The sequence below is a fragment of the Colletes latitarsis genome, chromosome 10 (assembly GCF_051014445.1).
Source record: "Colletes latitarsis isolate SP2378_abdomen chromosome 10, iyColLati1, whole genome shotgun sequence".
NCBI classification, from domain to species: Eukaryota; Metazoa; Arthropoda; class Insecta; order Hymenoptera; family Colletidae; genus Colletes; species Colletes latitarsis.
The window spans coordinates 18,402,195-18,429,795 of NC_135143.1; the positions used below are offsets into that span (position 1 = coordinate 18,402,195).

The 27,601-nt window shown below is 33.4% G+C and overlaps 5 protein-coding genes across 9 annotated transcripts; 3 read left to right on the plus strand and 2 right to left on the minus strand.

Annotated features, from left to right (window-relative positions):
- The first annotated feature begins 603 nt into the window (after positions 1-603).
- On the plus strand, positions 604-4,243 carry Rnrs (ribonucleoside-diphosphate reductase subunit M2). Of its 4 annotated transcripts, none has more exons than XM_076775777.1 (7): positions 604-756; positions 1,770-1,832; positions 1,963-2,151; positions 2,536-2,771; positions 2,868-3,096; positions 3,223-3,441; positions 3,503-4,243. In XM_076775777.1, exons 1-7 carry the CDS (start codon positions 688-690, stop codon positions 3,653-3,655), a joined length of 1,158 nt encoding a protein of 385 aa, XP_076631892.1. In that variant the 5' UTR covers positions 604-687; the 3' UTR covers positions 3,656-4,243. The 4 variants fall into 4 exon arrangements, with proteins under 4 accessions (XP_076631892.1, XP_076631893.1, XP_076631894.1 ...); XM_076775778.1 differs by lacking the exon at positions 604-756 and adding an exon at positions 1,170-1,364 and having other exon boundaries at positions 3,503-4,242; XM_076775779.1 differs by lacking the exon at positions 604-756 and adding an exon at positions 1,173-1,390 and having other exon boundaries at positions 3,503-4,236.
- Positions 4,244-4,824: 581 nt separating this feature from the next.
- Adi1 (acireductone dioxygenase 1) lies at positions 4,825-5,750 on the minus strand. Its single transcript, XM_076775783.1, has 4 exons — positions 5,620-5,750; positions 5,290-5,409; positions 5,036-5,215; positions 4,825-4,959 (listed from the first exon to the last, which is right to left on the minus strand). Exons 1-4 carry the CDS (start codon positions 5,740-5,742, stop codon positions 4,825-4,827), a joined length of 558 nt encoding a protein of 185 aa, XP_076631898.1. The 5' UTR covers positions 5,743-5,750.
- A 37-nt stretch (positions 5,751-5,787) lies between these two features.
- On the plus strand, positions 5,788-9,504 carry LOC143347003 (uncharacterized). Its single transcript, XM_076775776.1, has 2 exons — positions 5,788-5,925; positions 6,043-9,504. The coding sequence occupies exon 2, from the start codon at positions 6,169-6,171 to the stop codon at positions 9,007-9,009; it is 2,841 nt and encodes a 946-aa protein (XP_076631891.1). The 5' UTR covers positions 5,788-5,925; positions 6,043-6,168; the 3' UTR covers positions 9,010-9,504.
- On the minus strand, positions 9,473-15,711 carry Rap2l (Ras-associated protein 2-like). Its single transcript, XM_076775785.1, has one exon. The coding sequence runs from the start codon at positions 15,162-15,164 to the stop codon at positions 14,619-14,621; it is 546 nt and encodes a 181-aa protein (XP_076631900.1). The 5' UTR covers positions 15,165-15,711; the 3' UTR covers positions 9,473-14,618.
- Positions 15,712-15,860: 149 nt separating this feature from the next.
- Positions 15,861-26,277, plus strand: LOC143347005 (phospholipid scramblase 1). Of its 2 annotated transcripts, none has more exons than XM_076775782.1 (7): positions 15,861-16,020; positions 18,486-18,614; positions 22,670-22,768; positions 23,129-23,346; positions 25,025-25,180; positions 25,250-25,411; positions 25,481-26,275. In XM_076775782.1, exons 2-7 carry the CDS (start codon positions 18,497-18,499, stop codon positions 25,520-25,522), a joined length of 795 nt encoding a protein of 264 aa, XP_076631897.1. In that variant the 5' UTR covers positions 15,861-16,020; positions 18,486-18,496; the 3' UTR covers positions 25,523-26,275. The 2 variants fall into 2 exon arrangements, with proteins under 2 accessions (XP_076631897.1, XP_076631896.1); XM_076775781.1 differs by lacking the exon at positions 15,861-16,020 and adding an exon at positions 16,342-16,646 and having other exon boundaries at positions 25,481-26,277.
- The last annotated feature ends 1,324 nt before the right edge of the window (positions 26,278-27,601 follow it).

Below are 27,601 nucleotides of genomic sequence, written 5' to 3' on the forward strand. Positions count from 1 at the left end.
TCATCAAAGATTATTAATGAAATTATCAGTTTTATTTGACAAGGAACAGATAAAAAGTTGATTATTTTTCACTCATCGTTCTAATTTTTATTTAGGCAAGAATTTCACCTATCTCTGTATAAGCACACAACTTTTTATCTGTTCCTTGTTCAACAAAAATTATAATTTTAATTATGAAATGAAATGTTTCATAATAATCTAGCAGGAAATGCATCGATCGAATAGACATAATTATTATTTGAATAAAATCGTGTTCGCCTGTGACTCGTAGTATGTATTAAATGGGTACCTAACTTATACATATGATAATTCTCTCTGCGTCATGCGCAATCCTATAAAATACGCGGGAAACTAAATATTCGTATATTACGTTTATAAAATATAACTCGTTTTAAAAAGTTGGAACAAAATTATTTTAATGGATTTTCGAATGGGTATTGTTCATAAAAATGTGCTTATTTCGATATTATACGGGTTAATGTGTTTTGGCGGTAAACGATGCTCAGCTGATTGGTCAATGACAATTTGGCGCGAAGCAGAATGAATCAGCACCAATAGGAACACTTACAACATAGTTTTAACGTTGAGGAGTTGATACACGACGAACACAGTACCTACCTTGTTCATTACGTCCTCGCAAAAGTTGTTCTCAGTTTGCCTTTTCTGTGACAAGTATTAACGTTTATAATGCCACTTCAAATTGCTACGAAACAAAATATTCGTAAATGCCTTAAGGACATTTCTCCAAAGAAAAAAGTGAGTTTATTAATATACTTTCAGACGAATTTTCATCCTTATATCCTTGGTCGCTGGATCAAATTGCGTGTAACTTTGATTCTAAATAACGCATTACACATTTCTTATATTTTCGAACAAACCAAGTACATATCGATCAACAAAATTAATCTATTTTTCACATACTTTCATAGATTTTGTAAACATTAAGTAATTTTAAATTCATTACAACATTGAATGTCATTTTTCTCGTATCTGTGCTTATGATAAAAATGTATTATTAAATCTTTTACAATTTCAATTTTATTTATTTTATTCTTTTTTTTGGAATACTTGAAACGTTATGAAATGTAAAAATTTGATATAAAATACGATCTTTTAAGAGAAATAAATTACGTTGCTATAAATAATAGCAAGAATTAAGATATTAGTAATAATGTTTTTAATTTATAAGTAGCAGACGAATGAGTATCCGTCGGTTTAACATGTGCTTAGTGTAATTCAAGTGTCGAAAAATATCGTTTGTAAATTTTACGAAAGAATTATGTTCATAAATGATATTAAATATTTTTATGTGTGGATTGAAGAAACTAGGGAAGTATTGCTTTTAATGAAATATATGTGGCATGGTACGTAAAAGGTTAACTTTAAATAGGTATGTGTAAAAAGAAATAAATCTACTCTTCTACATGTATAGTATCTATAGTACTGTATTCAATTTCTTATTTATGTGAAAAATAGTATCTCTTAATTGTAAGATAATCATGATTTAATGTAATGTTACAACTTAGTATTACAGTTCCCCTATGTATTGATAGTTCTTTATGATAAATTACTAATTGTTGCATGCAATTGTGCAATGTAATTAAGAATAATCTATCTATCTTTTGCAAGTAAGATACTAAATTCAATTGTAACTTAACAGACAAGTTATTTTTCTTTGCACAAAGACATATGAGTTATATTACGTACCACAAATATTCACAAAACAATTTTGATATTATCAGCTACTATAATTAATTTCATTTTTTTAGTTATCACCTAGCAAATTATGTGCTGTGCTGAGTATTTCTGAAGTAAATTGCACAAAAAGTGTGGTAAGTCATTCTTTTTATTTACCTGTATGACACAGTATGAATATAAAACAATCGTGTAATTCTATTATATCATTAAATAGACTGTACTTCTCATAAAAAGGATTTAAGTAACATTTATTTGTTTTATTAGGAGGTTAAAACCAAAGCTGTAAGGAAAGTACAAATGAATGAAAATGATTTTAATCCAGAATTGGAACCGTTGCTTAAGAATAATCCTCGAAGATTCGTGGTCTTCCCCATACAGTGGCCTGATATTTGGCAAATGTATAAAAAAGCTGAAGCTTCCTTTTGGACTGTAGAAGAAGTTGATCTCTCGAAGGTATAATTTCTGCCTTTTATTTGGATGTTTACCACTAGATTTATGGATATTGATTGTATATATTTTATTTATAAATATACGGTTTTCTTTTTAATTAGGATATACAGTGATGCTTTGGAAATTGGTCATGATTTTCCCTTGACTGACTGCTATCTCCAGCAGTCCTTGTAAGATTCTCTGAAATAGACATACTGGAACCTTCCTGGAGATCTACCTCTCTTCAAGTTTGTCCAGTTTCAATCCCGAACGTCGGTCAATATCCAAGGCATTACTATATTCACATATTCGTATATAACTTTAAAAATAAAATCTGAAATCCCTAGATCTACTATTTTTAAACAAATTAGAGGATAGTAATTAATTATAATACTTGTACTTTTTCAGGATATTGTAGATTGGAATCGTTTAAATAACAATGAGAAACATTTTATATCTCATGTGTTGGCATTCTTTGCAGCCTCTGATGGCATTGTTAACGAGAATCTTGTTGAACGATTTAGTCAGGAGGTGCAAGTAACAGAGGCACGTTGCTTTTATGGTTTTCAAGTTGCCATGGAAAATGTGCATTCAGAAATGTATTCTTTGTTGATCGATACTTATATTTTAGACATAAAAGAAAGGTAAATAATAAATTAAATATGTGATTTGCTCCCGAGAAAACACATATTTTGTAAATAAATAAATATCGGTAAAATTTTTTTTCTGTATATTTACAGAGACTTTTTATTTAACGCGATTGAAAATTTGCCATGCGTTGCAAAGAAAGCTAATTGGGCACTAAATTGGATAAACCATGAAACCGCTACTTTTCCTGAACGCGTAGTTGCATTTGCTGCGGTGGAAGGCATCTTTTTTAGTGGCAGTTTTGCCGCTATTTTTTGGTTAAAGAAACGAGGTCTTATGCCAGGACTAACGTTTAGTAATGAACTTATTTCTAGAGATGAGGTTAGTATATACAGAATGTTATGAATTTTGTACATGAAAACAAAAAAAATAATTCATATAAACATATGTCCTATTTGACTACATACGCGCAGAAAATATTAATTAAAGATTTTAATTTTCTTTTAGGGATTACATTGTGATTTTGCATGTTTATTGTTTAAACATATTGTACAGAAACCGTCATGTAAACGAGTCGTGTCAATTATTAGAGATGCTGTTGAAATTGAACAAGAATTTTTGACGGACGCTTTACCAGTTGAAATGATCGGCATGAATTGTAAACTCATGTGTCAATACATTGAATTTGTTGCAGACAGATTACTCGTTGAACTGGGTTGTGAAAAGGTGTGTAAAAACGTCATCTTACGTAGCAATAATATTTACTAATGTATTTTTCAATTTTCAGATTTATATGTCTGAAAATCCATTCGACTTCATGGAGCACATTTCCTTAGAAGGTAAAACTAATTTTTTTGAAAAGAAAGTAGGAGAATATCAAAAGTGGGGGGTCATGCAAGACAAAATCGAAAGCAATTTTACGGTTAATGCTGACTTTTAATTGAATAGACAGACAATACAAAGGCTGAATTTTGTTTTAATATGCAGTCTCTCGTCCTATAATTCTTTTATTTAAATGACGTAATAGTACTTAGTTTTTACATATATTTACATGGATGAAGTCCCAATCATCACGAAATATGGAAAATACATTTTTTAATGTGAACTGAACTGAATCGATATAATTAGGATCTAAAAATTAATATTAGTTTTTATTTTTATTCTGACATTGACTTTGTGTAGTATTATCAAATGGATAAAAAATATTTGCATTTGACACGATTACGAATTTGAGTTGAAGGTGCATGAAAATCCGTATTTAAAACAAACCTTTAAGAACAGAAACTACGAATGTTTCAGTACTAGCCTAAAATGGCTTTTGTATGTATGTACATAATTTATTAAAAATAAAAAATGTGAATTGTAAACAGCTGCTAATAACTTTTATGATTTAAGGACGATAGTAAATATTTTCGACGAAATTTTTATTTTAAAACTTTATACATAATTAATATGATTCGCAAAATATGTGCCTCGTGAACAAAAAATACAACCAGTACCTGTAAAACATGGTTATATATAATTTACGTACATAAAATGTAACTACAAAATTTCCCAGTGATTTTGAAGTTGTAATAATTTGTTTAAAAAAAAAATGTTTTTTTTTATTACTCTTTATTGTATTATGGAATGTACATATACATATATAAGAATTTTATTACTGTATTAAAATATTATTTCCATTATTAGATGGAACTTCGATGTGAACACTCGTTTTATTTGCTTTATATTTTTTTTTAAATATATGTCAATCGTTGAAACGATTCCAAAAATAACAGTTTCAAACTGTTATATATCGGTTCTGAAATAAAACTGTTGTGAAAACCAAAAAAATGTTAATGTTACAGATATGTCTGTTTTAGCCTAATAAAATATTACATTACTTCACTTTTGAGTCATCCACAAGGTGAATTTGATTTGAAACAAATGAATATGATTTGCAAAAAAGTTAATCTAGAATTCAAAACCCCAAAACCTGTATAAATTGAAATCGATATATCCATAACATATTTTCGAATCTCATAACTGTTTGAAGAACCGAAATCAGTATTACGACTATTTTTAACCCCTGGTACATATTATTGGAAGCAGCAGCTTTGATAATAAATGTTAAACAAATTGTGCTTGAAAATCATTATGCAAACGATCGAGATACTTTTTACGGCATTCCATATCGTCGGCTGGTCTATTATAAGGCAACCAAACAGGTTCTCCGACGAAGTAACGTTTTGCTTTTATATAATTCTAAAAAATGAAAATTAATAGTAATTAATGATAAATAAAATTTAATGTTTGACTCGATCGTACGATAAATACTTACATTAATGTCCAGAGTAAATCTATGATATATTCCGCTAGGAATAATTATCAAATCACCAGTCGTAACTTCGATGCGTACCCATTGATCGTTTTTATCTCGAACATCAAAATATCCTGATCCATCTAAAACTAATCTTATTTCTTCATCTGTATGAAGATGTTCGGTAAAAAAATTCTTCAACTGAAATATTTAAGATAACGTTTTATTCATATTTCAAATATGTCGCAGATACGTTTTAAACGAATTTTACCTACTTTTTCTTCATAATTAGGAAGACAGTCTTTGGAACATTCTATTTCATCCTCGTACGTATAACCACGTTTTGTTTTTAATTCCTTCAATGTATCATCATTTTCGTAGTTCTTGCAATTGATCTAAATTAATTAATTCATAATTATAAATGGGCATTGTTACGTTAAAATATGGTTTTAATACGATCAAATTTCAAGGTAATTACTTTTCGTAGTCGCTCGAAGTAATTGAAACTTTATATGATTGCCATGTATAAGACGAACAAAATAATTGTAAAGTTGTAAATGAGTGTCATGCAACAATATTATATGAATATTGAAATTTGATCTAACCTTAAAATATTCGACTCCTGTTCTTTTGAACAAGTCTTCCAGGGAAAGAAATTCAGGCGGTTTTTTATGGTGTTGTAGTCGTTGATCAGTATCACTGTTGTCCATATACCAAGCACGAACCATTTTTTTTGATGAATAAATCTGTTCAGAGTACACGTGTTTTAGCACGTTATTTATCTGTGACGTAACGAGGGCAAAGAAAAATAGAAATTTATAAAGCTAATCTAAGTTGATATCGAAAACGCTGTTCAAAAATAAAAACCCAATGATGAAAATTATATTGCGACTTTATTATAAAAGCTGATGGTAATGATGTTTCTTTTTCATATCATACGAATTTGTGTTAATTAATCGTGTATATTACGTTTATAATTGTTTGAAACTTATTAGTCGATAGACATACTAATTGTAATAAATTTTCAGAGATTCAAAAATTTTTACTAAGTTATCGTAAACAATTTGTTATATACAGAAAATTTTACGTATATATATTTTCAACGATAGTTCAAGAAATCATATAAATTGATATATTCAAAAATAGCATCAACAATGGACGAGTGGAATGAATTTGACAAAAAAATTCAGACATATTTTATGAAGAAGAATCAAGAATGTGGAGAATTACAGTTTCTCACTTCGCGTGCAACATCAGAAAACATTGGTCAAATCGATGATATATGTAAATCAATAATGAACATATTCGAGACCTACGATGTACCTATAAAAGATAAAGCTTCTGTCAATAACGAGAAGTGTGTACAGTCATATAAATATTTATTGTTAAACACCAAATTTAAGAATCAGGAACGTTTGGAGGAAGATATTGTCAGTGGACATTTGGTTGACATGTATCCTCCTATATCTTTGTATTTATTGATACAAATATTGTGGAATCTGGAGTATGAAAAGATCTTAATTCAGTCGTTTTTATACATGCCGTGTGATCTGTGTACAGAGGTACTAGAAATACTTAAAAAATGTATAGAAGAACTACCTTTTCAAAGATCTATAGACAGTATATATCAAACTATATTGACTGTATATACTAAATTTATTTATCTAAAGGAAATTGGTGTACAGTCTACGAATCTTGGAGAAAGCATACAAAATTTGTTAATTGGTTTTCAAGATTTCATGTTGGTGTTAATAAATCCAAAATTCACTTCAACACCACCAACATTACTAAATTTAAAAGAGTGTAACCAGTATGGCATTATGTTTAAAAAATTGATTGTTACAGTAAAAAGATGTTTTGAATACAAAATGAAAGGAATTGATATCTCCGAAAATGATAAAAAATTATATAACATTACATTCGGAGAAGAACCGTTTATAAAGTGTGATAATACGCTTATAGAAAGTACTATAACGACGTTAAATCAACAATTGATGGATTTATTGTCCAATAAAGTCAAGGATATAGACTGTAAAATGTATATGACTTGGGTAGAATTGTACGATGAAGAAAACAATATGATTTCTTTGCAACGTTCCATTGGAAACGAATGTTATTATTTTATAGAACTGCTACAGAACGACGAAGAATTATCACAGAACACGCATTTAATAGAGTGTCTACAACATTTATCATCAAAACCAGATCTCAACCAATCAAACTTTGTTTTAAGTTTACAAGAAGTATGCTATGCCATATGCAATGGTAAAAGAGAGTTTATGAAAGAATTGATGCGTCGATACAAAGAATGGGATAGGACAATACTTGAATTTGTTTATACAAACAAATCTTTGCTAGATAAAGACGACTGTTTCTGTCTTTTAGAATATCTTACTTTTATTCTTAAGCAGCCGATCGAAGAAGATTTAAAGGAGTTTAGTTATACTTCGGTTACGAGAATATTATCGCTTCAAGATATACCAGATATTTATGAAATTGTAATGACGTATCTAGCGAAACACGACGGTAAAAATTATTTAGAATCTCCGTTTACAGAAGAAACATTTAACGAATTCATTTCACGAAACTCAAATTTGCAGAAATCGACAAATTTGAAAATCGTTTTGTTGTTTCTTTTAAAGAGTCTCAAATTAGTAATGACTATTCTTTTAAAGATTACCATTGGTTATTGCCAATATAGAAACATTATGATCTCCGCCGATGATATGCTTCTATTATCACCATTTATGCAAATAAAAGAAGATAACGATCAAATACTTTTAATCAACATTTTAAGAACAATTTGTCTAGAGAATATCGAATGGAATAGAAAAAAGTTTACGGAGTTTATAAAAGTTCTATTAGACAAATCTGTAATTAAAGTACACGATTTGATAAATAACGTTTTCATACCGTATCTAAAGGATAGTACGTTCAACGAATCGAATATAATTTCTGTTCTTAATAACATTCGCGTATTACAAGTTAATTGTACCAAAGAGACAAATATCAAAGACATGATAATAGTTCTTGCAAAGAAAATGTCACTTTTGAGAAGAAATACAAATATTTCAAAACATTTAATTAGTGAAATACATAACGAAATAATGAGAATACTGAAATACTTTTTAGAAATTAAGAGCTATAAAATTTCCGATTCCACTAAAAAGGAAATAATCTATAGCATTGAAGCGGTCATTGAACCAATAGACAAAATGCATTTTGATTCTCTTTGTTATTTAATACAAAAAGGTGTTAGTGTAATTGATATTGTAACAGACTATGAAAGACGGTGTTTTATTATATTAAATAGATTGAAAGAAGATCCTAAGACTTCGGCGAACCTACGAAACTATTTGTCAGATTTGAGTTTGCTAAGGGAAGATTTTTTGCGTCACTTGATTATTGGTTCGACCGAAAGCGAATATCAAAGATTAGCCTCAGAACTCACTATGCTATATTGGTTTGCTTTCGGATGGAACGATGAGATCGAAGCATACAATGACTTGTTGCGCATAACGATAGAGGCGTGTTGTTTATCTTTAGAATATCCATCTATCGGTGGAAACGATTTGTTTCCATTCTTATTTAAATCATTCACAGGTTTTTCTAAAACGTTCGTGTCGCTCGAAGGAATGAAAAACGAAGAGCAAATATACCAATTGTTAATAACTAATTTTAATCAGCTCGATAGCAGTATAAAATATACATCTTATGCGGATCTGTTTACTACCTGCCTTACACATTTAAATAACGATACACAACACGTGTCTTTGCACAGTTTGCAAAATGTCTTAAATATTTTTTATCACTTTTGTGATCAATGTTTCAAATTCAGTTACGAATACGGCGAAAATACTCGCAAGATACCTCATTCGCCAAAAATGTCTAATTCCTATGCAACTTACGAATTAATTTCTGCTTGTATGAAGGTCCCCACGACGGAAGCTTACGAATGTATCAGAAGGATGAATGATTTATTTGTATCGAATTAAATTTACTATATTTTTAGAAAACATAGGGATGTTAAATTTACTATTTTTTTAGGATTAGGTTCTTCGTCGCCTTTACAGTATTATACGAGAAAAGTATAATATAAATAAGAATTATTGATTTTCTCTTACATTTAATTTATAAATTTCATTTTTGTAAATTTTATTATTTTCAATTTGTTAATAAAAAAGTGTATATGTATAAACACTAATATATACTTATAGTTCTAATGATATTTTCATTTTTTGTTTCAATCTAGAGTTTCCAAATGTAAAAGTATTAATTGAATAAAATTACTTGTATAAATGTTAGATTAATATACATTGTCACTTCCATTGAAAATTTGTTAACATCATTAGACTTGGATGAAAGTAATGTATATTTTATATAATTATAAAATATATATACTTACCATTAATGGATGCACGAAATATTTCATACACGGAAAGGTACCTATTTGTTTTTCGAAAGTTCTAATTTAGTACGATTGAAATATATATAATGAGAGAAATATAAATAAATGAAATTCAAATAACCGTAATAACTAATAATTAGATTAAAAAATATTAATTTACGAAACATTCTCAAATGAAGAATAATCGTTAATTTTACGACGCTTCAACCAAATAAAGAAATCTGATATTAAAATAATTTAATATATGAGTGCAAACTACGAGTGTTATAAATTTGAATAAAAAGTTGCAGTATTTTTTTATCAATAAAGTAGATTAAAAATGACATAGGTCAAAGTTTATATTGGGTTATAGGAATTTTAATTTTTCTTTTATCGTGAAGGATATTTCAATCAGTAACAAACTTGTTGCTTGTTTTTATTCTATATTATATTTGTGCGATATTGCCAAAATGCCAGTACAATGGTTAGTAATAAAAAAATGTGAAAAAATTGCGTACAAAGAAAAAATGTGCACCAGTATTGAGACATGATAAATCACTTGGATAGTTTTCATTGGACTATCCCAATGTTTTCATGGAAAAAATTGGCTTCATAATGTAAAAAGAAATTCATTTCTGTGTTAACCTATCATCCTTAAAATCCAATTACAATTTTTCTTCTTACGATTTCTAAACATTGTTAATAATAATGATAATAATAATAATAGTAACAAACATATAAACATTCAATCGAATTATTTAATTTAACTTATTGCCTAAGCTATATAAGAAAACAACGTTTCAAAAGTTAATTGTAATATTAAAGTGAATAAATTGGATGATAGAGTAGGACAGTTGTAACGTATTGCATTCTCCTAGTAGAAATTTTCTTCGTTAAGCACGCATTGTGTATTTTTTTTTTCCATGTCATTGAGTTACAACAATTCTGTAGTGACTAGATTATTATGCTGGTAATTCATCTATTGAAATTTAAAAAAAGGAAAAAAATACAACGAACTTTAAAACACAATTAAAGAAACAATACTACGTGTTATTCAATTCTGTACTGTTGAAATTTTCCTTTCAAACAAAGAGGAGGAAAATATACTTTCTTATCGATATTCGGTTTATTTTCATCCGGTGTTGAAAAGAGAAATACACAAACGACACATGCTTATAGGTTTTACTCTATTTTCTTCTTCTTTTTTTTTTTTATTATTATTACGGGTAAAAAATAGCGCACACTTTTTGTGCATTTCCCTCCTCAACGCGAGTCAGAATAAACGGACGCGAGATTAAAATTACCAGCAAACAAAAATTTTTTCGCAGATGGTGTCGTTTTTAAGTGTCTCGAGTATCCGTTTCTTGTCTACCCAAGTGATTATGCGAAACATAGCCGTCGAAACGAGAACGACGCGATCGACGAAAGACGATAAAAAAGAAAAAAAAAATCGAAGAAACGTATCGTGTTTCATAAACTCGTCAATGAAATGCACATTTTTTACTGTAAGCTATTCTCAATTGTTGTCTTTTTCAAATGTCATAATTGTTTATCAGTATTCCTTTTTATTATTATTATTGTTGTTATTATTATTATTATTATTATATATAATTCGACGCTATAATATTTACAGTTTCTTCACATTGTAAAAAATATAACGTATTTCGTACTCAATATCATACGCAGGTAGTACTGAAAGGCCGATATACATCTAAATCGTGGTGTTTTTCGAATTAATGTGACCCAGTTGCGTAACAAATCTGCATGTATACATATATATTGTATATATATATTCATTTATTTATTTATTTATTTATATCTAATTATAAAATCGTATGCGAATCGTTTTGTAGGTGGTGAATTCTTGTGCTTTCTTTTCCCAAGTATTTTTTTTTTTTTTCCTCAAAAAATCTGAAGTATTTACTGGCCGAAACGAAGATGTAAACGAAACAAATCTGGTCCTTGACACTGATATGCTGACTCAGACACAGCTCGTCTTCCGATGCGCTAGACAACTTTCCAAGTAATAGACAATTTGACTTCGTCTCTTGTACAAAAGTTTTCTCAGCGCATGCTTTAGAAAAATATTCTTAAACGCGGTTTCGCGTCGGCGGACAAACACGCGTGTATGTGAATATATGTGTGTACGTTGCATGTCGCGCGTGTGTGTGTACGTGCGTTATGTTCAGAAGCGATACAAATATAGAAACTTCTTTTTTTTTCTTTCCTTTATTCGTTTCTGTGCATCAGAGTGGTATACTACTTGGAGAGCTATCCGCGCCCAATTAATAAGCGTTCTAATTTCTTTTTTGCATTTTGCCAATCCATGGTTTTCGCGAAGCACAAAAAACCCGGGAGGGCGGAAAAAACGTAACGATAATGGAGCGAGAGCGATTACACGTTTCACAAAGAGGCCCTTTGATTCGCCGTTGAAAGGCTTTTATACGCGGTTATTATCGTCGTCTTTTAATAGAAAAACTGCGGTTACATCTACGGGATCACAGCGAGACTATGAATTTTCCGGGCGATAAAAGTAGTGGATACGAATAATTCTGTGTTGCCCACCCCCCACCCTTTCTTTCTTGCCTGTTTAGTTGAGTACAGTAACGAAATGGTTGGCCGATTCGCTACGTCGGTATACGCTCCGCCAATCTTAAACTGACGAACCGTATTAGCACCATTCATCAATCGAATACGCGAGGCTATCTTGTATCTCTTCTACTTTCGATACTTTTTCTTCCGCTTTAAACATGATAAATGATATTTTCGAATGAACAGCGACACATTGTCGTCAGAATTAAAAACAGAATTACCGTCGTTTAAAACGGGTTATGTTCGAAATTAACTCTATAGTACCACACCGGGATCCAATGAATCTTAACACTATTTCTATCGAAAGACAACTTTTGATCGAAATAGTTATGCATAAAATTGCGGTAAAAATAGCGTTAGTATTTTTTTCTTTCATATTTATATCATTTTACTTAAAATATTATAGAATGAAAACTATAAAATAAAATTGATCTGTAACTTTAAATTTTACTGTTGTGAAAAATTAGACAATATCGAAACTTTTTACGATTCACGAAATTAGACGAAATACCTAGCCACGCGTACTCGTTACGAAATGACGTTTCTAAAAGTGCACCGACAATTGAAAAAAAAAAAGAAACGAATTAATGTACGACCGATAGCTCTTCCCAAAAACTATATCGTCGGACACTTCTAACTACCAATGATAGAAATACTGTACATCAGTTCATTTTAAACTTTTCAGTTCGACTTTAAGGTCCTCGGATATGCTTGGCCGGGAAGCGGCATCGCTCGTGTATAATTCAACATCGTAATCGATCCGAAAGACAGGTAATCTAGACGAACAAGTAGATATTATACAAACTATAAATACATTTTTTTTTCTTCCAGAAATCAGGATCAATATCCTTCGGTTAAAAAAAACAAAAAAAACAAAAAAAAAAATCAACGATAGACGAGCGAACAACCCTTATTTTGCTTAAGGTACGTCGTGCAGCGATCACACGGAAATTAATGACTTCGATGGTGGCGTTAAATAGTAACATATCAAGCTAATGTAATGACTGTTATGGTATAAAAGCGGTATTTAACATCGGATAATATGATTTTGATCACACGAGAAAAATTACACACGACCTACTGCTACTTATAAGGGAGTCCATTGCTTCTTTTTTTTACATCCATCGGTTTACATTCACTAAACTTAACGGTGATTGGTTTTTGAAAGGAGATTCTCTGTACGTACAAAGCAATGGATATATCGGATATTATTACGAGTACCACATATGTATTTTGCAGTTGAGGGGAACAATGTACCAGCAAGCCTTCGTGAAAAACAAATTTCAAAGCCTAACCATCTCTTGCTGGTTTAAAATTGGCTATAAAACTTATTAGAATTGTATAAAGACTTTGTATTTGTTTTCTATTGTACAGACTTTACCATATAAATCCTATAATTATGTTTACGATTGACGTTATGTACTAATGTTCCACTGTAACATTACCGCAATCTCCTTTCCGTCGGCGTTCTTCCTTCTCTATTTATCTTCAACATTTTTTCCTTAATTATACCTTGGTTGATCGAAGCAACAGATGTTGCGCTTCAAATTTCCACTTCAAGTAATCGAATCCAAAATGAAACAAGAATATAAATATCTGGTATGCAACGAAATCATACTGAAACCAGATGGAACTTGACTATCCAAATATCATGGTCCTGAATATAAAATTCTAGCCATTAGCGGATTGTTTTCAATACTCTATGCTTGCCTTAATAAAATGTATTTTTACTATTAGAACTGTACACTCGATTCCAGAACCATTAATGACACAGCATTCGAACCCCTTATAGAAGTATCTTTTACCGCAGCCTCTGACGTTTGAGCACGGGTAATATATATCGTTAATGGATATCATTGCACAATGCGTATGTAAGACCTTCTATCTTCTTTCAAGTTCCTGACTGTACATTGTAAATAACATTTACTCAGTCGTTTAAATTCTTTCTACTATGTCAAACAGCTGGCCACCACAGTGATCTCTTCGATATCTGTAAATAGTTTTGACGCTCTATTAATCGGCACCCAACCTGTGAGCAATACAGGCATGCAGATTAAAAGAAATATGCGACGGTGGCCTCATTTAGATTGAGCAGAAAGCTAGATGTATCGAGCTTGGTTTATGCCGTTAACAAGTAACAACTATCCCAGGGTAGTTCTGTTATCACCCTCGATGCTATCCGTGTCCTCTTCTTAATGTCACTTTTATCTCCTTTTCTCACTCGTTCTCTGTCGAGTATTGGTCCTTTGCTGACGGAGTTACTTCTTTCATTACCCGCTTATATCTATCATTATATATTACAATAATATTACATATAATACTATCCATGTATATTAAAATATTTAACAGCCAGCCGAACAGCAGACTGTGATTTTCCGATAGAAAAAGAACCAAGAGACGGCATTAGTCTTTGACATAGTTGAATTCACAAAGATCCACGGTACGATCCGGGGTAACATTAGTCTTACAGATTGGCGAATTCACAGCACAAGCCCAAGGTTGGGCTCAAGAAAGAGAGCAGCGTAGTCGCTAGACAAATCATCTAGTACACCACGATCAGCCACTACGTACATTTCCTTTACCTAACGTGGCACGGTTAGCCTGGTTCAGGATTTTGATTAATTATTAGAGCACGTTGCAACAGCAGTAGCTCTTCTTCTCTTTCTCGGGGCTGAAGTTCATTTCGCGTACAATCTCCGCGAACACGTCGTTTACGTTTGTGCGATTCTTCGCGGACGCCTCGACGAAAGGGCATCCCCAGAGTTGCGCCAAACTGTTACCCTCGGCAGTTTCCACTTCGCGTTGATGGTCCAAATCGAGTTTGTTCGCGACAAGTAACACCGGCACTCTTTCTGTACCTTTGACGCGCGTTATCAATTCCTTCATGGCCTTGATGTCCTGAAAGGTCTGATGATTCGTCAAACTGTAAACGACGACAAAGCCTTGCCCGTTCTTTATGTAAAGATCGCGCATACTCGCAAACTGTTCGGTGCCAGCGGTGTCGAGAATCTCCAGTACGCACGGCGAGTTGTCCACTTCGATCTCTTTCCGATAGAAGTCCTCGATCGTCGGATCGTACTTCTCCATAAAACATCCCGAAACAAATTGCACGGTAAGTGCACTCTTTCCTACCCCGCCCGAGCCGAGGACGACTACCTTGAACTCGCGCATCTCTTTGGCAGTTCGCCTCCGTCTCCTCTTCCTCCTCCTCCTCCTCCTCCTCGACGTGTCCAGGACCGAGAGGAAGGTTCTCTCTCTCGAGTTCCTAGTCGATTATCGTTGCACGTTTGTTTTTTCTTGAACACGGTGCGTAACCGACTACCGCCGCTACTAACTCCGTCTTCGTATTCTCGAAACGAACGCGGTCGAACGAGAACAGCTCTTATTGCCGAACAAAGGCATCGATGATGTTACTGGACGATGGATCACGCACAACGTTTTACCACCGTGATCGAAATGTAATCGTTCTTAAGGTCCGAAGAAGACATGACAGCACCGTATTCGCACTCTCTGTCACACACCGCAATCCCCTGGCGACGTTCGCCTGGCCTGCCTCTTTCCTGTCTTTCCTCTACCCCTCACTTCTTCCCTAGGTCTGACGTGCGTGACGCCATCTTATTGCACTTGGATTTTCTTCGAACCTCCTGCACGGGCATCGAGTACAGCTTCTATCTCCGCTTCGGCCTTACCACTAGTTTACGTGCCTGGCCAATATATATCGTTCCAACACTTGTCCCGATGGATCCAAAATCGTGCTCTTTAAGTCGCGTTTTCAAATTTTCCGACGTTTCTTCTTTCGCCGCGTCAAAAGCGAATGACGATTGGTGGATACCGATCGGGACGGAAAAGTCGGACGAATAGCAGCGCTGGACGAGAAGACTGACAACCGTTCTTTCTTTCTATATAAAACTGTGCCCGAGGAAAATAGTAAGAGAGGAATCACGGAAACTCCCTTTACCGGATGCAAGTGTCATACTCTTATCTTCCAGACAGCACTATCCACGACCTCGACGCTCCCAAGCGTTCAGTGAGTTTTATTAATATTACCAATCATTCCTTAAAATTCATGTTTAGATTACGTCTACGAATCGAAATTTTTTTCCATGATATATCCTTGGACTTATTCTCTATTCTTGCAACGATGTTTTATTAATAATGATGACTTAAAATGTTGTTCAATTGTTTCAGTTTTATTCATTATTAAATATTATTTGTATCGCATTGTTTCTTCTTTCGCGTTTATAAAAAGACATATTTTTGCGTTGTAGATACAAAACGCATAATGTAAGAAATATATGAAATAATTTATTAGGTGGAAAATATGTTTCATTGGCAAAGCGATTATTAGTTGCTATTTTCGTACGGAAGCATTCCGTATTTGAGTCATCAAGCACCGCACAAAATTTACGCTGCTTGTTTCGCGTAGATCGAGTGTGCAGAAAATTGCTCATCACATGAGAACACTGCATAAAACGCGAATCCTTAAAATAGACCAGGAAAGAAAAATCAAGAGAGTCGTGCGTAACAGGAAATAAGACTTTTGAGTATATACGTCTCGTAGTTTCTGCCGTGTATTTCCTTTTTTTAATTAATGTCAGAAAAAGGAAGACAAAAGTAAAACAAGAAGAAAGATCCTGACAGCAAGAGGCGCACGTAAGTTCGATATTTCTTTTCTACCATCGAAGGGCGTAACCGTACTTTTCTGAAAAACCGGAAGCGCATATTGCTGCTGTATCTCGCAGTTTACACAGGCCACTCATTTCTTTTGTGTTGGTGTGTCGTATGGATACGTCATTCCAGCAGTCACGACACTGACGACCTTGTGGTATGCGACGCAGACACATGTGAGACACGATGACATCATCCGATGAAAGTGTACATAACTGAACAATGCATCACTTTACGTAGTATTTGGTGACGAACGGTTATTAATTGGTTAGAGAGGGCCAACGTTGATCGGGCCTATCAGAAAATCATGCCTTTTCCTACATCGGAAAACATTTTCCCCTAAAAAGACATTAATATACCAATTATAACCTCGCTTGAAACAAAGCAACACTGATCATTTTAACATAATAATTTATTCAGCATTTTAAGTAATTTATTTAGCTTACTTTCACATAAATAACATAATATTTATCGAGAAAGCAAATAGATTGAAAAGTAAAATCAATCGGTAGTTTTAGTTATACAGGCGCATAAACGAATTAATTTTCGTTACGACCGTGTTGAATCAGCTGTCATTGAATGCTCATAACAATGCATCTGGTTCTCGAAATGCACGTGCATTTATCGTCACGCTTATCGATCCATTTTCTTCGATATCGCTAATTGGGACATTATCGAAACCTCGTCCTTCTCCAATTCTGTAACATAATTCGTCCAATTTGTGACTCCTTATCATTCGTTTGTCGTGAAAAGCGTAATCAGTGCGTGTTACGGTACATTGAAAAAAAATTGCACGAACGAAAAGTTATCGAGGTTGTTCGCAACAAACGAGGAAACTGTCGATTAGGCCTCATGAAACTTCATTCGAGGCTATTAAAAAGTAGTACATACGATGAGGTGGAAACTAGTTTAAGGTGTCATTTCTTTTTCTTGCTCTGCAATCAATTTTTTTTATCTGATTTCAATCGACCGATTTCTCTCTTACTCTATAGTAGCATTTTGTCTGTCGCATTTTTTTTTTTATTAAATTTCATGTCAATGTTAACAAAATTAACGAAATGTAATATCAGAAAATAAATAAGTATTTCAATTTTCAAACATATTCGAACATACAATAATAATAGAAAATTATAAAACGTATGTAATCATCGTGCGAACAACGATAAGAAAAATGTAGAAATAATTGTTCGTAACGTAGTTCATATTATTTTCGATTTTCAATCGCAAGTGGAGTATTATAGTCAGTTAGCATTAGTAAGTAGTCATCAACTTCAGCGTAAGTTATCGATCACATGCGTATCGAGAGACAAAGGATTATTATCATTAAAAAAATGGGGCTATCGGCTATACTTCACATCCTCGCGTAAAGTTACAACGACCTTTACGAGCGGACAATGACCTGACAATTTCAATAACATAAACAGTGTTACGATTAAAGTTTCGTCATCGCACGAGCTTTTTCGCAACTAATTTCAAACACGATGCCTCTGCGGATAAGGAGGCTCTGCATAGGAACGAAATTACCGATCGAGGGATTTATTCAAACATAACCTAAATACCAAAATGAAAAGTAAACAAAGGGGAGTCAATATTCAATTTTCATAGTGTGTTATACATATATTATATATGTATGTTTCACAGATGTGTGTTTTCATTTAGTATGCATATATTTCAAAAGCCTGACTAAGTCAAGCATCGAGAATAAAGCATCGAAAATGTTTAATTCGTTCAAAGCGAAAGAATGAAATTTGTTTAACACTAATGATTCGCATTAATTAAATAGAAAAATTAAATATTTAAAAGGTAAATTTATTTTGGTTTCAGGCGAAAGAAATATGACTTCGTACCCTGCAATGCAACCACCGCCTTATTCACCTATGCAACCCATTTCAACTGCACCCGTACCCGGTGCATTTCCGATGCCACAACCTGGTATGCCGATGATGATGCAAGGTAAAAATATTTCCACGTCTATTATTTTCATTTACTAGTAATTGTTACGTTAATTTTCTCTAATAGTAAAACATTCGATTTCATCTTACAAATATTAGCCCTGAAAAAATCGAGTCATTCCTAATCGAATAGTCAATTTACGATTGTGATTAGATCGAACACACAGAGGATTTTGTTTCGATAACTGTATCTGTGCTAATGCCCATGAGTGTCGTAAACAATTTAATACGCACGTGATACTTTCACTGTACGTCTGTTTGCCACGCGAGTCGTCACATGAGTGAATATTTTATCTCGCAAGTGTTTTAATATTTTTTATCGAATATGTGAGTAGAAAAAAAGGCTGCTTTCGTTATGCTTATCGCTCATTACTTATCGCCTCACAGTATCTATACTTCATATCAAATTCTGTCGGGATTACATTTTACGTAATACATTCTAGATAACCGAAAACTTGTTTGCGCGTGACATATATTCGACGATTAAGGATCAATTGTTTCAAGAATCACGAAACGTGACGAGAATTTAATTACGCAAGAAAACGACTTGTTAACAATTATGAAAACTTTAATATTTCTATTTATAATTTTTCGTTAGCCCTTCCTCTTTTAAACTCTTCTAAGTCCACTACTCTCAGCCTACCGACTCGCTAAATAATTTAAAAAATTCCTAAACGTTCAGGTAGTTACTTTTGAGTCGGCGTTTATCAGTTACTGACGTTATCTGGGTTCGTAGTAGAAGAGACAAGCGGTCCGTAAACGGACCACGATGCAGTCACTGTTTGCCAAGTGACGATCAGTAAGTAGATAATAGTCGTCTTCGTTGATGGAAGCATCATGTATGTATGCAGGATAAGTGTCATCCAGTTTCGTGTTCCCGTAGCTCGTCTCGCCCTCTTATCGGCAGTAAATACACTTGCGTCGCACCGTGCAACAGGAACCGATCGAGATCGATGTGTGACAAAACTTTTTCGAAGAGCATTTAGTGCGGTGAATCGGGAATTTCGCCGCGACTTTCGTGCGTCGGTGTTCTAGATCGTTGCTTGTCCGTGATTCGGCTGTGTTAACCGAAAACCTGCCGTGCAAACGGACTCGTTCGTGTACTGTTTTCTGTGATGTTTTTCTTCCATATTGGTTTTTCTCTCGCGAATGTCAATTTAATTGCAGGGTATTAATTGATTCGGGATTTTCATTGTTCCAATAGCGTGAATAGTGACATTCCAGGTAGCCAATGCTCGTGCTACCGATACCGTTCGAGGCACTGCATCCAATATTTGCTTTTATTACGGCTGAATATAAACGATTCGTCGTTAGGGTCAGAGTTGCCAGGCGATTATTACCGCTTTATGTGTTTCGATAAATGGACCCCTCCGATATGAAAAGTCCGTTCACAATGAAGCTTCGTTTTATCGACACTTTTTTTTTTCTTTGGCTGTAAAAATATAATTGTTATGTAGAGGGCGCAGTTGGTCTCTAAGTATTCTGAAACAGCCAGTTATAATTGTCACGAACAATTTTTTTTCTAAATCTCAATGGAAATCGGCCGAACACGAATATCGTGTACAGGTAACCCTCCTATAACACGGTAGATAGGTTCCTAGAAAATGCCGTGTTGTGTGAAACCGTGTTATATGAGACCCAGAGCCAGTATAAAAAGGGAAGTTACATTCCGAAAACTTATTAAAAACAAATATTTTTTTCTAATTCTACATAAGCAATTTAATTTTTATGAAAAATATAAATGTATATATAACACAAAACAAAAAAATATTATTTTAATTTAACGCAACCTTAATTTAATAAATTATAATTTGTTTATATATTTTCATGTAAAGCCACTATAGTTCATTATTCCTTCGCGTCATTATTTTAAGGTAATTTAGTTTTTAAATATGTTAAGCAAAAATCATGTTATTCAGTGCCGCAAAAGTATAGTGTTTTACAAAGGTTTTCGCAATTTTCTTATCGTGTCAAAGCGAAACCGTATTATAAGATGTCGTGTTGTAGGAAGGTTCTCGTAATTTATGTTTGTAGGAGGGCTACCTGTATTTTGTTTAAATGAATGGATGAGCATTTTTGTAACAGGAATGAAAAGAAAATGACGGTTGTTCGCGCTGAGCAGCAGGTTAAGGTGATTCATGATTAATTAACGGTGTACGAAGATTAAATAATATTCTGACCAATTTGCGAAACAGCGCGTCCAGCCGGACGTGCGTTGGCGGATCGACAATTTGCTACCGACCAAGGGCTATAATCGCGTTGCATAAAATCTTGTTTCGCATTGCGGTTAACCGTTTCTACGAATGCAACGTTTCAACAGTAACTTGACCCGTTTAATAGACACGGTTATGATAAAACGAATGCACAGATCGAATCTTGATCGCGCGACATTATTTTAAGCTAATGATTTCTAAATATTTTGTGCGCCCGAGATACGTCAACAATTGTTATAATTACTTTAATTCGTTTAATGTTGACTCTGGAATGGCACAGTTTACGTAGTTTAATTTAATCTTTATATTTTATACATTGGGGCCCTTCTGTGTCCTCTGCCAATTTTAACTTTTTATTGTTCAGAAGAATTTATTGATATAGATTGTTTCTATTAACATACGTTGTTTAAACTTTGTTTATAAATTTATGAAGTACGTTATAAATTGCTCGAGGCACTTATACTATCTGCATTGCCATTACGTTTCCACGTTATTATTATAGATAAAAATAGTAGATGGTATTTAGTTATAAAATGTCTACTTCCTTATCTCGTTGGTAATAAATAAGAAATTGCAGTAACAGTAAAACTTAGGCTATTTTAAACCTCACGATAGTGTTCGTAAAACGCACGCAATTCATAATTTAATAAAAAGAAAATTTTTTTTCTCTCTCGAAACAAAGAATACGTTTCTGAGAAAATTTTTCGAGTCATCAAAAATAACGAAAACATTTATGGCCGTTACTATAAGAAAAAGAACGTCGTGGCGAAGGCTTAGATAATTCTAATACCCCCTATTGGACAGTTGGAAAGTTTTCATTCCAAGGATAGTATTTATTGTTTTCTCTATCTACAAAGATAACACGGTAAAGCAGAGCAGTCCAAAGAAGTAAATGTGTCCCAGGAAAAATACACACGTCTTATCATTTTGCCGAGTAGGAGGAACTTGAGAAAACAACTGATCGTTACGAGTGCAAGTGCTACTAATAGTACACCGTGAAGCGATTTCAGTGACATTTAACGCGTTAAATAAGTTTACAGGGCATTGCATATCTATACATATATAGATATACACATATATTATATACACACACATGTATAGAAACATCGAAGTTGTAATGAAAAAAAATAGAAACCTGTCGATTGTACTGCAATTTACATAAAATTAAATAAAACAAAATAACTTGGCGTGATCGTTATGCAAATTTTTTAACAAGTTCTTCGAAAAAACGTTTTTATTTCGAAAAATGTTACCGTTCCTGCCGTGTTGTTAGCAATGAGAGTTCACGAGTGAGTTTATTCCGCACGCATGTGCGATGGAGTCTGAGTACTTCGAAACTTCTTGGAAGGTAAAGGTGCAACAAATTCGAAGGCGGGTTCGCACTTTGTTCAGAGACACCCTAAAGAGATATCAATCAAAGCGGAAGGGCTACACCAGATTCCTCACGGACGAGGAAAAGAGGTGACTCTTATTACACGCTTGATTTCTCGTCGAGTTTAAAAAACAATTTGGCGGGCTTTTTAATGAACCAAGTTACGAACGGGTAACGATTACATTTGTCAAAATCGTTAGTCGTTTTCCACGTCCAGAGAGTCACCTAATAATTTATAGTAATGCATATATTATGTGATACAACCCGTAAATAAATAAATATTAATATTTGTATCTCTTTTACTGTAATGGTTAAATAAAAAGAAATTGTTTTATCATTATATTTTTTAAAATTTAGTACAATTGTAAATTGAAAATAATAAAAATATGCGAATAGCAATGGATCAGACTGTATTAATATGTTGTTACGTTACCATTTGCACTAACGTTATGATGTTTTCCTTCGTTTCAGGTGGTTGGTTACCGCCGAGTACGACTTGTCCGCCCGGCTTGGAATACCTTATGGTCCTTGATCATTTGTTTGTGAATCAAAAGGTAGAACTGATCGAAGGTTAGCTCTCCATTTATATCATATTTCTTATTCGTTTGATATAAAAAAATTTTTACTATGTCCTTAATGTGAACTTGTACATATTCAATGATAATACAGAAATTTCGAATAACCGATTTAAACGAAGCTTGGACTATTTAAACTAATTAGATTCTAATTAAACAATAGATAGGAAATAATTGAGCCGTTTACAACCCAAGGCGATTAACTCCGCTTAGTGATTGTGCTCGATGCTGCCATCGATGCTTTTTTATTTTCTTCTTACAAAAGTAACGTGCAACTAACTTAAACAAGTATAATTCGATAGTGTTATTGTTGTGCTTTAGTAAGTATCGACTGATTCGTTGAACACTGTTATAGCTTTTGTTGGATTTGAAACCAAAAACAAATACAGCGTGGTGAATATACGGGGAGAACCAGTATTTTACGTCGCTGAACAATCAGGAATATGTGCACGTTTATGCCTGGGCTCTTACCGTAGCTGTGAGTTTCAAGTGATCGACAGCGGCAGAAGAGAAATTCTGCGTATGGTTCGTCCCTGCAGGTGCGAAAGTTGCTGCTGCCCTTGCTGTTTGCAGGTATTTTCCCTTTTTCGTGTTAAAGAAAGGACGAGACGCAGCTGGCGCGTCCGCGATGGAAACAATCGAGTCTGTAACGGAAATATCAGACCAGGCCATTAGGCCAATAAATTATATCGGTTCAGGTTAAGATTTTAATGACGGTAGTCTTGCACGTAAATCTTTACGACTAAATTTAATAGCCGAGGGTACAACGAAATAGTATAATTTCAATTTTACACAAAGGTTCTCTATTCATAACAAGTGCCATCCCACGGACAGTGGACTTGCGAATCATTGCCGCCATATTTATTCGCTCAGTTGTCAAATAATATTAGATTTATCGGGGAAATTATTTCAAGTATACAAAAAAGTATTTCGTGGAAATACGGCCAAAACTTTTTGCCAAACCTAGCATTTAGCCACACTTCGTTTTGAGGGACCAAAAATTACGATGTTTTTTTTTATATATTATTTTGTTCTCATGTTAGTTACAACAGTTGCTATCTTTGATAGAAACCGCGTGAAAGTTATTGCAAATCTCCCTATACATATTCGAAAACAACGCGCTAGAAACCAAACGTTACCATGTGATATTTATCCAAGAATTCTGTTTCTAACTAACTTTAAATAAAATCAAATAATCGGAATTTTCAACGTGGTCGGGACCAACGTGTTCGAAAACGTCGATGACCGAGGCGGTGCTGTTCAAAGAATATCGATCGTGACCTGCCTTTCCGATGAGGGCTGAATAACTTTTCGTCAAAGGTAATCGTCGCGCAGATGGTGTGCACGTGTGCAGAAAGTTCGCTCGTTGTGTGTACACCGCATGTTTGAGAAACTCAGGCGAACGTTTTGCGAGCGGTATCTATTGGCTATCATAAATAAAGAGGCAATCATGGTAACGCGAACGGACGTGTCCTTCACGAACCGATCGAGTGTCTACACAGTACTGTTGCCGATGTGAAATATGATTGTACTGTGTTAACGTACGATTACGAAAAGAATTTCTTTGTCATTCGCCTTTTCTTCAATTATTCTATACAATAAACGAACCAAAAATTTTGGCGCCATTTTTCTGCTATTGATACTATTAACCCAGACTTAACTCAAATTGCCCGTGTGAATTTTTATGGCGACAGTACTACCTTAAGAATAATGTAGATTTAATATTAAACTTAATCGATGCAATTTAATGGTACAAACTGTCTTACCGACTAAGTTTCACGCGTATAGTACCCATCTTTAAATACGTATAGCTTTTGATACAGTTAAAAAATATATTTCTTGTCCCCTAAAATAAAGTGCAGCTCAATACTTTTATAATGTTTATTAGGCACATGAATTTTTAGAATTAAAGTTGTTAAAGTGTTAACATTTGCGACGATGAAGCATGCATACGATGTTTTAAAATCACATGTTGTATCCCCTCAAAGCTATATATCTTTTGTTATCAACGCTTCGTATTATTTAAAATAGTGAAGATAATAATGTGTGCTGTTTCTAATGAAGCACCCTGAATACAAACATGAAGTATACCTAAAATACCGACCTCGATAAGATCCAAGTCATGCACATTGTTTCCATGTACGGACGAACGTTAATGATACAGTAATTATACCGAAACGTATCTTGCTAGCTGTATGATGGTCCCAAAAGAATGTATTGGAACATATTTTTGAATTTGGTGTATTTCCAGGAGCTAGAAGTATATTCCGGTGATACGTTGCTTGGCTCGGTGTCGCAAGACTGGAGTCTCTGGCGGCCTTCATTTTCGATTCGCAACGCGTCCGGAGAAACTGTTTTAATTATAAAAGGACCGTGGTTTCGATTTTGCGTAGATGTAACGTTCAAGGTATAACTTCGTCAATTATAATAGCGCAGGTGAAATATATTGTTTAATCAATAATTCGTTTTTCTATAGGTAAAGTCTGCAGACGGTCAACATAGAGTTGGAGTCATCAAGAAGGAATGGAGCGGAATCGGTAGAGAAATGTTCACGGATGCTGACAATTTTGGCATAAGTTTTCCAGTGGACTTGGACGTTAAGATAAAGGCCGTGTTGCTCGGCGCCTGTCTTCTGATTGTAAGATTACCAATCACTGATATTTAAAAATAAAATATTATTGACGTCTTTCTAAAATGTGTGTTTCAGGATTTCATGTACTTCGAACAAAAGGCCTCGAGCGAGATCTAATTTTTCCTATAGCAAAAGGTTTCCTATCGATCTATAATGTGAATACGAAGATGGTTTAAGAAAAGAAGCACGGCATTGTGCGTTTTCACTTCCTTGCTGTTCTAGCTGATGTGATCTATTTTTTTATATTTAAAAATTAAAATAGTTTTTAATAGAGGATGATCACAGTCACTTCTATATACGTATTGCTAATCTCTACAAATGTTACGCTAAAATTTAGCACAATATTTTTATAATTATATTTATAACGATTAACTCACAATGCACGCGAAATCTTTTATAGATCTGATATGTACACAGTATCGATTGTAATTTGTTATTTCTGCATTTAACTGTTGAAGTAACTTTATGTAAAAGATACATGTTCTTCCAACGCTGTATATTTTACACTGTACCTCAAGTATATTTAAAATTTAAATTGTATATAATAATGTACAATTGCTCGTGTTCAGGTTTTCTCGTACAAATGTGGTTTTCTACTATCCTGACAAGACTGACATACTTCAAATGTCATAGCCATAAAGCACTGTATTTATAAGTGCTCGAATTGTTTTGCTATCTAATTAATGTAATTGTATGTATATTAATTATTTTAAGTGTGTTCTGAATATTGATCTTGTATTGCTTACAGCTATACCTATAAATATTGTAAATAATCCCTTCCTGATATTTTTGTGAATTTTATAAAGGGCATTAATGATTATAAAGACCACTATTTTTTATTCCATATGTAACAAAAAAGATAAAAATCCCCCAATCCATTCAGAGGTTATGGTGTTTTAAAGATATGCTTGAAATTTCGGGGAAACATTTCTGGCCACACATTATATTTTCGGTAAAGAATTTTTTTCTCGAAACTGAGTAGGATTTCGGGGGTATGTCTATTCACCAAAAATGATTGTAATTGACCCCCGCAACCGAAAATAATTTTTTCAGAACGATTTGAAATTTTTTTTTTTCCGTCGAAAAATTTAGGCATCTACCCCCCTGTCGATTTTCCTTAAAAATTCCTTTTTCATTTTTAGTAATTTTGTTTGACGCCCTACAGAAAAGTTGTCTAATATTTTTTTTGTAGGTACCTATGAGCTCTACTTCAGAAAAAAGTTTCATTAAAATATATTCACAATTGTAGGAGTTATGGCTGTTTGAAAATTGCACCATTTTTATGGGGTTTTTCTCATTTTGCGGGATCAAGGACTAACTTTCCGAATATTTTTGCGATTTGTACATATTCTCCGCCAAAATACGCGTAGTTTGCTTTTTTAAACATTAAAATCGTCCAATCCGTTCAGAAGTTATGACGTTTTAAAGATTCGCATGAAAATTCGGGCAGACATTTCTGATCAGAAATTATATTTTCGGTAAGGAATTTTTTTCTCGAAACTGAGTAGGATTTCGGGGGTATGTCTATTCACCAAAAATGATTGTAATTGACCCCCGCAACCGAAAATAATTTTTTCAGAACGATTTGAAATTTTTTTTTCCGTCGAAAAATTTAGGCATCTACCCCCTGTCGATTTTTCTTAAAAATTCCTTTTTCGTTTTTAGTAATTTTGTTTGACGCCCTACAGAAAAGTTGTCTGATACTTTTTTGTAAGTATCCATGAGCTCCACTTCAGAAATAAAAAATGCAATACACTCACTATTGTAGGATTATGGTCGTTTGAAAATTGGACCCTTTTTATGGAAGTTTCGACTTGAATGTACCATTCCTTAGATCTAATTTCAATTGTTTCCCGAATAATTAAAGTCTCCTAATGTTTAGTCTCAATTACAAACATTAAGAGTGCTAAATTCGAATTTCAGTGTGAATTGATAACATTGGAAGTGGCACGAAAGTGATAAGGGGGCTAAAAATTCTTTAAATCTTGTATCACTGCTGTATCGCAAAAATGAAAATAAAATAAATAGGTTGGCAGTGCACTGCAAAGTAAAGAGTATTATTGACTATTCTTATGTAAATTCACTAGATACATATGTAGTGACTTTATTCTTACGTAACGACTAAAATTAAATTCGAAAAAGGAACAAAGAACTTTTATTTTTCGCGTAGCAGATCCTATTTAAAATATATCGATA